At 39.9% G+C, this 12195-nt stretch overlaps 1 protein-coding gene across 1 annotated transcript in view; it reads left to right on the top strand.

Moving 5' to 3' along the window:
- LOC136170295 (ATP-dependent translocase ABCB1-like) overlaps positions 1-11952 on the top strand; it is a 51108-nt gene extending 39156 nt beyond the window's left edge. Inside the window, exons 5-7 of the mRNA XM_065938462.1 lie at positions 485-609; positions 10144-10314; positions 11631-11952. Coding sequence (XP_065794534.1) covers positions 485-609; positions 10144-10314; positions 11631-11952 — 618 coding nt within the window. The remainder of the gene's footprint in view (positions 1-484; positions 610-10143; positions 10315-11630) is intronic.
- Positions 11953-12195: the final 243 nt, after the last annotated feature.

The raw sequence follows: 12195 nt of genomic DNA, 5'->3' as shown, positions 1-12195 counted from the left end.
AGGAACTCTGCCTCCCTGCCATTTGAAACCTTCTTGAGGTCCTGTCACTACACAGTGCTTGGTCCCCTGTGTTCTCCTAGCCTCCTACCTTGGTATTTCAGAACCAGAGTATAATTAGCAATTGCTATGTTGAATGGACCTATTTTTTTTATATACTGCCCCATTTTTTGATGTATTTATTGATGTTTAGAGTATACACTTGTTTTTAAGATTTAAAATCTCCCCCAAAGTCCCAGATTTATTTATTTGTATGAGAACCCATGGGGTATAGTGAGAAAGTTGAAATTTTACTTTATTATATACCATCTCCGTCCAAAAAGAAATGGCTACAATATGTATACTAAAAAAGAGTACTTCATAACCAAAGACGAGTAAAAGATTTATACACAGAACGGTATTCTGTGTACAGCAACATTTGTGTACAAGGTAAGTAAAATTAACTTGTTAAAAAATTTAAATTATCTGCAATTGCATTTTTAAACAGATACTGTCTTCATTTACTGATAAAGAACTTTTGGCATATGCAAAAGCTGGGGCAGTAGCTGTAGAGGTCTTAGCGGCTGTTAGAACTGTGATTGCATTTGGAGGACAAAAGAAAGAACTTGAAAGGTTTGAGTCTCCTTTTTTAAGTTGGTAGAGATGTTAAATTCTGTCATCTTAAATGTCCTTCAGGTTGATGATGATAGTTGTAAGGGTATTCTCTGATGTATATGTTTCCTTAAATAGCTTCTTGGGTATATTACAGCATAGTTAATATTCTGGAAAAGTTGTGATTCTAATTGTTGTAATTCTTCTTATATCTGCTAATTCAAGTGTTTTCTAGAGTCTCCTAGTTGGGTAGTGAGATAAATAGTTTCTTAAGGCTGAAACATAATATCTCTGATGATAATTTTTCTCCATCAAGTTAATTCTTGATTCTCTAAGAATGAGTATTTTGTGGTAGATGGATGGGGTCATTAAGTGAAAATAATGGTCACTTCTAGGGGAGGTGAGGGGTTGGTGAGAAAAGCGGGGCACATGGCAGGGGCATCTTGATTCTGACCTTGTTTCATTTCGTGACCTCAGCTGTGCTTACAGGAGTGCTCACTGTATATTCTTTAAACTGTACATACTGTGTTTGGAGTATACTTTTCTCATATGATATATTTCATACCCATAAAGATATCCTCTGAGAGAATTTGTGATGGCTCTGTACCTATCATAGTTCAGAGGAAAGCAATATCTGTGCTCTATCTCATTTTTTGCTAAGGTTTTTACTTTTGCCTTAACATGAGTCTGACTAAAAAATGGGAATAACCAGTCAAATGAAGCCCCTCTTCTCTTGGACCTTAAATTCTGGCAGTGGGGGGCGGTTGGGGGGGGACAGATACAAACAACCACAGGTCAATAACATATCTGATGTACCAGTTGGGGTAAATATTGTTTGGGGAAGTTAAATACTCCGTTAGAGTCATGGTGGGTACTGTTTCAAGAGTTTATTCAGCAAAGTACTTTCTGAATAAATGTCTGAGTAGACACAGAATGAAATTTTGAACTTGGCGTTCATTTCCAGTTTTTCTCAATGGAGAGGTGTACCAGAAAAAGAATCTGTTTACCAACATGGGGTGACAAATCTTATCTGACTCTGCCTAGTTATTGCACCAAGGGAAAGCATCTCTCCGTAGAAATCAAAATTGCAAGCCTCACCCTCAGGTGCTGTTAGAGTCTGAATTTATAATAAATACTCTGAGGACCAGGGAGCTGTCTCTTCCTAAAGCTGAGGGTTTCACATTAAAAATGAATCCAAGTCCAGTGGTAGCACTAGGGTGTTTGGTAGAAGAAATTTAAAAATTGCTGAAAATTGATGAACTAAGCAGCTACCTTAAGAAGTTCGAAAAAGAATAAGTGGATTAAGGGCAAAACATTTTAATAGAAAATAAAGATAAAGAAGCAAAGGTTTGACAAAATACCATAAACTATTTTTTATGAAAATATGGATAAATAATGAAGTAGTATTTTACAGGTTTAATCAGGAACAAAATGAAAGTGTACAGGGAAAAATGTTGCTACAGATTTTTAAAAATTTATTTTAAGAATTACAGTTAAAAAAGAAAAAAAGAATTACAGTTTCATACCAGTAATTAAAAATCCCTGATGAGATAGATGATGTCCCAGAAAAATATAGGTTAAAATTCTCACTTAAGATGAAATTTGAGTAGAATCATAATCATTAAAAGAATTAAATCCAGTTTAAAATCTCTGTCTTTTGCCTTTCATGTACATACATGCATAAACATGCAAAAACCACCAGGTCCAGATAATTTTCCAGACAGATTTTACCAAAACTTCCAGAAAGAGATGACCCCATCTTACAGAGATTGTTTGGGAGAATGAAAAAAACGTATATATAAAGTTGTGAGTTCATTTTATGAGGCTAGTACAACCTTGACATCATAACAAGATAGCAGGTATATGAGAAAGGAAAATTATAAGACAGTTTCATCTAAAACATAGATGCAGAAAGCCTAGATAAATTATTTGCTAAATGAATCAGTGTGAAAACTATCATCAGATTAAAAAAATTTCTGAACCTGATGGCTTGATCCCATAAGTGCAAAGATGATTTAACTTAGGAAATCCATGAATATAATTAACCACACTAGTAGACTGGAAGAAAGACATTTTGTTTTGATGGATAAGGCAAAAGTGTTAATTACAGATGATTCATGACAAAAACTTTCTTAATTTAATAAAGAGTATGTACCAGATACCCACAGGAAATTTTATTAAATGGTAATGTTAATAGCATTCCTTTAAAATAGCGAAACAAATATGTGTGCTGGCATCATTTCTATTTAGGGTTGTACTGGTACAAGATAATAAAATTAAGGAAAAAATAAGAGTAAGAATCATAAAAATAAAAAAGAAAAATTATTAGGTTGGCAAATAAGAAGCAAAACTGTCATTCTGTATAGAGTATATGATTGTCTACACGGCAATCCCAGTAACTGTAATAAGATCTGTAGACCAGCAGTGTATGGGCAGGCCTCTGGGTGCCTGATGACAGTCCAGGGGTAAAAATGGCATTCCTGTGGACAGCAGTGAGCAGTTAGAGAACATGTAGTATTCCGTCAGTTCTCGGATGCACATTTTTCTCTTGCAATTCATGATCTCTGAAATTGAGACAAATCCTACAATCAGAGCCATCTTACAGTTGCTGTGGGTCTGGATTGAGAAGCTGAGTTCTTGCAGAAAGGATTTGTGTTTGCTTCTGCCACTCACTGGGGCACTATTAACCTGAGCCCATGTACATTGTATTCTTGGTCTAGGAGTTTTTGAACCACACTGGTGAATTCGTATTTTTCAGACTGGTATAAGCATTGCCTTTTATGGTTCAAGTTCCCAGGGGACATGTTTTTTCCCCCCACCCTTCATCTGTTGTCAAGGTTGAGACAAGCAGGTTCCCCTGCTGGCACTTTCCATGGTGCACACGCTTATTATATTGAGGCTGGAGCCTTTTGGGTCCCTGCTGTATACGGAATGTTCTGTTAAACTCGTTTATTAATGTTGCATAAAATAACACGATTATAATACTTCTTAGATTAATGGCATCCAAAATTTGAAGAACATGATAATTTTAGAAGATATTATTAGCAATGAAAAATTGCAATGATATATAACCTGGGTGTAAGAAGGGAAAGGTGTTAAGTCCAATATTCAAAACTTAGATAAATCTTATTTTAGTTCACTGAAAGTTTAAAGGAATTAAAAGTATTTTTTAATGGAGTGATCTAAATAATTAGATACAGATTTTTTTTGTTTTGTTTTTTAGAGAAGATAGTGATCAATTTTTTAACAAGCATATGGGCTTACACGGTTATATTCAAAGATTCATTTTATGTGTAGAATTATTTCTTCAGAAGATGTTGTTTACTGGATTCTGTCTTTGAAAGGTCCTCTAGAAAATTGGGAATTATTGGAAATTAGTTTTTCGTGAATATCAGGAGTAGACTCAAGACTACAACCTGATGGCCTAAGGTTCTCTCCAGCTTGGCCATTTCTTGAACGTTCAGTTCACTTGGCAAATTTATCCAGCATCTACCACATGCCAAGCACTGTGCTAGGCTCTGGGTTTTCACTTCTGTATTGGCAGTGACAGAATGTCGTCCAAAGAGTCGTCCGACTCTTTGCGACCCCATGGACTATAGCCTGCCAGGCTCCTCTGTCCTTGGAATTTTCCAGGCAAGAATACTGGAGTGGGTTGCCATTTCCTTCTCCAATCTTTGAATAAAAATAGAAAGAAAAATATCTTTTTTAATCAGTGCTCAGGCTGATTACTTTATACATTCTAGCATTATTCATATATTAAATGCTGGCATTTTTATAGAGTTTTAATTCTGGTGTTAAGCTGATTCAGTTAAGCAGTATTTTTTTTTTTCAAGTTGATACAAATAAGTAACCAGGTCTTCAAAAATTATAATAAACATTCAAAACCAAAGTAGACCTCACTGGATTTTTTTTTTTTAACATCAAAAAGCTTAAAAATCAATTGTCTGTTAAAATTTAGAAATGTTTTCTCAAAATATGGATATAATTATGTTTAACCTTCCAGAATATGACAGAAATACTTTTCTCAATTTTATTCAGTTTTAATTTTACTTATGCATTAGGTGATGTTGTTTGGTATTCATATCAGAACTTCCTTGAAAAGCTATTTCTATTAACTGTTTCTTATTATGATTATTCAAAAAGTAAATGTAAAAGTTTTTTAAACAGTTCAGTTCAGTTCAGTCGCTCAGTCTTGTCCGACTCTTTGCGACCCCATGAATCGCAGCACGCCAGGCCTCCCCGTCCGTCACAAACTCCCGGAGTTTACTCAAACTCATGCCATCCAGCCATCTCATCCTCTGTCATCCCCTTCTCCTCCTGCCCCCAATCCCTCCCAGCATCAGGGTCTTTTCCAATGAGTCAACTGTTCACATGAGGTGGCCAAAGTATTGGAGTTTCAGCTTCAGCATCAGTCCTTCCAGTGAAGACCCAGGACTTATCTCCTTCAGGATGGACTGATTGGATCTCCTTGCTCTCCAAGGGACTCTCAAGAGTCTTTTCCAACACCATAGTTCAAAAGCATCAATTTTTCGGCACTCAGCTTTCTTCACAGTCCAACTCTCACATCCATACATGACCACTGGAAAAACCATAGCCTTGACCAGACGGACCTTTTTTGGCAAAGTAATGTCTGCTTTTTAATATGCTATCTAGGTTGGTCATCACTTTGCTTCCAAGGAGTAAGCGTATTTTAATTTCATGGCTGCAGTCACCATCTGCAGTGATTTTGGAGCCCGAAAAAAGAAAGTCTGACACTGTTTGCACTGTTTCCCCATCTATTTGCCATGAGGTGATGGGACCAGATGCCATGATCTTAGTTTTCTGAATGTTAAGTTTTAAGCCAACTTTTTCACTCTGCTTTTTCACTTTCATCAAGAGGCTTCTTAGTTCCTCTTCACTTTCTGCCATAAAGGTGGTGTCATCTGCATATCTGAGGTTATTGATATTTCTCCCGGCGATCTTGATTCCAGCTTGTGCTTCTTCCAGCCCAGCGTTTCTCATGATGTATTCTGTATATACGTTAAATAAGCAGGGTGACAATATACAGCCTTGACGTACTCCTTTTCCTATTTGGAACCAATCTGTTGTTCCATGTCCAGTTCTAACTGTTGCTTCCTGACCTGCATACAGGTTTCTCAAGAGGCAGGTCAGGTGGTCTGGTATTCCATCTCCTTCAGAATTTTCTACAGTTTATTGTGATCCACACAGTCTAAGGCTTTGGCATAGTCAATAAAGCAGAAATAGGTGTTTTTCTGGAACTCTCTTGCTTTTTCGATGATCCAGCAGATGTTGGCAATTTGATCTCTGGTTCCTCTGCCTTTTCTAAAACCAGCTTGAACATCTGGAAGTTCTTGGTTCACGTATTGCTGAAGCCTGACTTGGAGAATTTTGAGCATTACCTTACTAGCGTGTGAGATGAGTGCAATTGTGACCTAAAAAAAGGAAGTTTCAGGTCATAATCATATTCCTCTTTCACTTTTCAGATAATTCCTAATGCTTCATCAGTTTGTATTTAGAACACTACACTTACCTTCCCTGTTGATGTGAACCTTGTAAAAGAATTAGCACATTTCCTAAGGCTATGAGTTATAGGAAGTCTATATGTCTTTCGACATCTTGATATGCTACTTTGCCTTTCTTGCCCTCATATGATCCCTGGTCAAAATAATGAGGTGGAAAAAAGAGAAGGAAGGGAGGGAGGAGAGCAGGAAGGAAGAAAAAAATCATCAGAGGCATGAATTAAATCATGAATTGTTTAAACGTGTTTTGAAGGAATCAAAGAATGTGCTGATGAGGGTGAGCAGGACAAGTTTGCTTTAACCATGGTGGTCAAGGAAGGCGTGCGTGTTGGATATTTGAGGTGTCCTGGAGGCTGGTACTTGAGGGAAGAGAACAAGCCTGCTATAGTAGGGTAGGGACACAAGAGTCTTCCAGGTTTCCCGAGATGGCAGAGACTTTGGTATATTCCAGAAAGTATCCTAAGGCTTGTGTGACTGGAGCTCGGTTGAGTGAGCGGAGATTGAGGTGAAGAGGGGCTGTTGAGGGTGGGTGGGGGCCAGAACGTGGGGACTTGCATGTCCTGGTAAGGAGTCAGGATTAACTCCAAGGGTACAGGGAAGCAGCTGAGGGGTTTAAGCAAGGGAATGACTGTCTACTTGATGTTTTAAAATCGTTTCTCTGTCTGTAATTGGTCCGGTGAATGGAGGAGAGCTGTCAAAAATTTGAACTACTCAGAAGACCATTGAAGTGGTCCAGAAGAAGGATGATAAGTCCCTGGATTTGGGATTTAATTTAGAAGTAAAATTATTAAGAGGCTTCAGTGGTAAAGAATCCACCAGCAAATTCAGGAAATGTGAGAGACGCATGTTCGATCCGTGGATCAGGAAGATCCCCTGGAGAAGGAAATGACAGCCCATTCCAGTATTCTTGCCTGGAGAATCTGATGGACAGAGGAGCCTGGTGGACTATAGTCCATGGGATGGCAGAAGAGTCAAATATGACTTAGTGACTAAACAATAGCAATAATAGAATTATTAAAGCTATTCTTAGACCAAATATAATTCTTCAGTTTTCCTTCTAGTTCTTACCTTTCCCTTTGCTGCTTCCACATAGATAGGAGTTAAGGTCTTACTCTGATTTTCTCTTCAAATTAGCAGGTATAGTAGGATCTCTCAAATTCTCTCAGAATTTAAAGTGAATTTAATTCAGTAGTATACAATGGGGCTTCCCTGGTGGACCAGACAGTAAAAAATTTGCTTGGAATGCAGGGGACCTGGGTTTGATCCCTGGGTCAGGAAGATCCCCTGGAGAAGGGAGTAGCTATCCACAGCAGTATTCTTTCCTGAAGAATCCCATGGACAGAGGAGCCTGGAGGGCTACAGTCCATGGGGTTGCAGAGTCGGATACAGCTGAGTGACTAACACACACACACAGAGCAGAAATTTTTCCTTGCTCTCGTAGGTGGCTATTTGTATCATTGATAAATGTGTTCATATTACTTAAGAAGAATAGTTTTTTCTAATTGTCAGTGTTTTGTTATGTAACTTTGACCCCTTTTAGGAAATCCTACTTTACCATTTTGATACTGAGTTTTTAATGAATTGATTATTTTAATATCTGATTTTGTACATGTGACATTTTTATTGACAAGCTAGTCAAAAAGCCTATGCAAAAGGAGTAATGTTTGTTTCTCCTCCTTCCTTACCCCCTTCTTTTTTTCATTTATCTTTTCTGGCATCTAAGTGATTTTCTTCCTTGTTGCTTCTTCCTGTGCAAAAGTTTCCTCTGGCTGCTTGGGATACAGCATATCACAGTGATTTCTACGTTAGTCTCGGTAAGCAAGAACTGACATAAAGGCAAAACAAAGTGTGAGTCAAAAGCATTAAAGTTCCTTAAATGTAATCATGTGCAATTTATGCCCGGTGGTACTTTCACATCACATCAGCTCATAAAGTGGTAGACATGTATATTCAACCATTGAAGCACATTTCTCAAAAATAATTTTCTGGTCAAGGGTTATAACTGGCTAGTTGGAGATTTACATTTTTTTTGGAGGGAGAAACTTTAATAATGTATTACCGTTTTATCACTATAAAGTTCTGTTTAAATTTACTCTTTAGGAAGTAATCATGTAAATTTCATTGGACCATGCCATGGTTTGGTAGCTGGTTATTGTTGAAGTAGTTTTAAATGTCATGAGGGCGTGAAAGAATACGTGCTCATACCTGAGCAGGGTTTGGCCTCTGCTTGTACATTCTAACAAATGGAACAAATACTCCAAAAAGTTAATATAATGCTGTATAGCATTTATACCGTCATGTGTTTATGGATCAAAGAACTCAAAATATACATCCTATTAGAAATAAATTCTTTCATTTCAGCATTTGTGAGTTCCTCTTTCAGCAAGGCAATGTTCTGACGTCCTGTAGGGAGTTGTATTAAAAGAATAAGGACAGATTTAAGGCACAGTTACAATCTGTTCTTTCTCTGATAGTTTTACCATGGTTCTGTATCTGCAAAGGTCCTTCTTTTTCTTTAAATCTGATCCCCATTCACTTACCTCCATATCGCTCTTCTTAAGCGGAGCAGTCTGCTATGTATCTATCTCCTTTAACTTGAATATCAGAAATTAACCACTTCCCCAGGGTTTAAAAAGTGCTCAAGTTATGTTAAGTGGTTAGAATGAGAGGGAAATGTCTATCAGTGGTCTCCAACATTGCTTCGGTCTTTGTTTGCTTCCTTGGCTTTGCCCTCTTTTGTGTAATGCCCTGTATTTGCTGTAAGAATTATTCATGGGTGCTTCTCTGGTGGCTCATATAGTAAAGAATCTGCTTGCAATCCAGGGGACCTGAGTTCGGTCCCTGGGTCAGGAAGATCCCCTGGAGGAGGGCACGGCAACCCACTCCAGTATTCTTGCCTGGGAAACCCTGTGGACAGAGGAGCCTGGCGGGCTACAGTCCTTAGGGTTGCAAAGAGTCGGACAGGACTTAGCAAAGGACGCAGATTATTTACATGTAAAAAGTCTTAGATGGCAATTCAGAGCGCTCAGATTGCTCCTACGCATGTGTTTTTCTCACATGGTCCTTCCAGCAGGCCCAGAGGGAGGCAGGACAGGGAGCAAACTGCCTCCATCCTTGATGTCCAGACGTTTCAAGGACTTACTTGTACTGAGTACTTTCTTTGTTTTAAATTAATTTTTATTGGAGTATAGTTGCTTTATAATGTTGTGCTAGTTTCTGTCATACAGCAAAGAGAATCAGACATAGACACACACAGACACACAGCGTCCCCCCCCATTTCCTCTCTTTTTTGAATTTCTTTCCCCTTTAGGTCACCACAGAGCAGTGAGCAGAGTTGCCTGTCCTCATTAGTTGTCTGTCTTATGCATCGGATCAGTAGTTGTATATGTGTCCGTTCAAACCTCCGAATTCATCCCACCCCATCTCTTCCCCCGCTTGGTGTCTATATGTTTGTTCTCTACGTCTGTGTCTTTATTTCTGTTTTGCAAATAAGATCGTCTGTACTGTTTTTCTAGATTCCATATTTGTGTTAATATATGATATTTGTTTTCTTCTGACTTATTTTGCTTTGTATGACATTCTCTAGGTCCACATCTCCACAAACATCTGTATTGAGGACTTTCTAGCATTATATCTTCATTTTATTAATACATTTCAAATGCATGCAGATTTTAAAGGGAAAATACAAGTGTTTTCATAGCTTGTGTTTTGTCTTGTATATGAAACAGTGCAAGTGCTGTAAGTGTGCTAAGTGTTACTTCTTTTAGTTCACTATTGCTAATGCCAGAGAAGGTGCTTTTAGAACATGCCTCCACAGATTACTTAATTTCCATAAGGTCTCAGTTTCCTTTTCGACAAGAAGAGATTAAAATAGTACTAACACCGTAGGGTCAACCTGTGGACAAAGGGAGAAAAAGCATGCGAAGCGCCCATCAGAGTCCTTGGTGCGTCTTGAGTACTCAACAACCATCATGCTGTATTGACAGCATTTTGTAAGATTTTACAAGCATGTGTGATAATTTGTTACTTCTCCCAGGTACAACAAAAATTTGGAAGAAGCCAAGAGAATTGGAATAAAGAAAGCTATCACGGCCAACATCTCTATGGGTGCTGCTTTTCTGTTGATCTATGCATCCTATGCCCTGGCATTCTGGTACAGGACCTCCTTGGTCCTCTCAAGAGAATATTCCATTGGACAAGTGCTCACGTTAAGTGATGTTATAGTAAGAGATGAATCACCTTTAAAATGTCAATGAAATTTAGTGGTGTTGGTTTGACTGTTAGAGAATATATTTTTGAAGAATTATTAAATAATGGCCAAGAAGAGTGAGAGAGAGCCTGGGATTTGATATCAGGCCGATTTGATTCAAATTCTGACTGTGCCACTTACTGACTGTATGATTTGGTTCAGCCACCTAGACCTTTGAAGACTCTGTTACGTCTTCCACAAAATGGAATTGACAGGAGTAAGATGCCATAACTTTTAATGTTGTTGTAAGGACTAATCGAGAAAGTGAATATAGAAATACTTAGCAAAATTTCTTCACTGTAAGTTGTTGGATAATATAACTAATGTGTGATTTACAAAGAAATGGACAGTGACTTTAGCCCTCTTTAACACCTGTAGAGAAACAGTGTCAAATGTACGATAAGAAACTGATTTGGGCAAAGTGAAAAAAAAAAAAAAATCTGTTAATCAGACTTCAAAAAGGATAGAGTTTGGTGGAGAGGGATAAAAAGATTCCATCTGATGGAGAATGTGTGCTTTATCATTTACAAAATATTTCCCTATGTACCATTCTACTTGATACAACACTAAGATTGCTTGGTAGGGAAAGCAGAATCTTGTCTGTTTTTTTGCAGATAAAGAAATTGAAGTCCGGGGAGGAGCCAAGATGGCGGAGGAGTAGGACAGGGAGACCACTTTCTCTCCTAGAAATTCATCAAAAGAATAACTGAACGCAGAGCAAACTTCACAAAACAACTTCCGATCGCTAGCTGAGGTCACCAGGCGCCCAGAAAAGCAGCCCATTGTCTTCGAAAGGAGGTAGGACAAAATATAAAAGATAAAAAGTGAGACAAAAGAGCTAAGGACGGAGATCCGTCCCGGGAAGGGACTTAATAGAGGACGTTTCCAGACACCGGGAAACCCTCGCACTGGCGGGCCTGGGGGAAGTGTTTGAATCTCGGAGTTTGAATCTGGCTGGGAGGGATAGAATAAATAAAACCCACAGATTACGAGCCTAAAAGCAACTCCCAGCAGAAAAGTACCCCAGACGCCCGCATCCGCAACCAGCAAGTGGGGGCGGAACGGAGAGGAGCAGGCGGCATTGCTTGGGGCAGGGTCCGGGCCTGAGTGCCCTGAGGACAATCGGAGGGAGCTTTTGTGAGTTCCCAGTTTGAACTGTGGGTCAGCAAAAGAGAGAAAGAAAATTAACCGGCCCGAACACACTGCCGGCCTTTCGCAGAACAAAGGGACCGAGAAAGTCCTGAGAAGAGCTCGCAGGCTGCGGACTGGCCCAGCCCCGCCGGAGGCAGGAGGCAGGGGGGAGGGGAAGGGGGCAGGCTCTGCCCCAAGGATCGCATCCCCTACCTCACTGCAAACGGGCCTCCACCTTCTAATCAAAGACCTCCAGAGATTCTGGATGGTCGACATCTGCCGGGAGGGTCTGCTAGACACAGTACACGCACCCGACCGGCGTGGGCGGGGACTGGGGCTGGGGACGCAGAGGGCAGAAGGCGCACGCACCCGAATGGCGCGGCAGAAACTGAGGCTGGGATCGTGCAGCGCAGAAGACGCGCTGCACCCAGGGAGAGAGCGCCTGACAAGCGCCTGGCTGCCTGAGCCACTCGGGCGGCGTAGGAACAAAACGCAGGCGCAGCTTTGTGTTCCGCGCTTTTGTGAATCACCCGAGGGCTGGAACCGCCGGGAGCCTGAGCAGCCCAGATGGAGAAAATAGCGCCAGCCCCTCCCTGCAGCGCCAGCTCCACCCCGGAGCGCGACGGAACTACCTACCTGAATAAGAATCCACCTCCGCCCACCTGTGTCAGGGCGGAAATTAGGCGCGGAAGAGACCGGCAACAGAAG

Source organism: Muntiacus reevesi, chromosome 6, assembly GCF_963930625.1.
Source record: "Muntiacus reevesi chromosome 6, mMunRee1.1, whole genome shotgun sequence".
Classification (NCBI taxonomy): Eukaryota; Metazoa; Chordata; class Mammalia; order Artiodactyla; family Cervidae; genus Muntiacus; species Muntiacus reevesi.
Note: the sequence above shows the minus strand (reverse complement) of the source record. Positions and strands in the feature narration are given on the sequence as shown.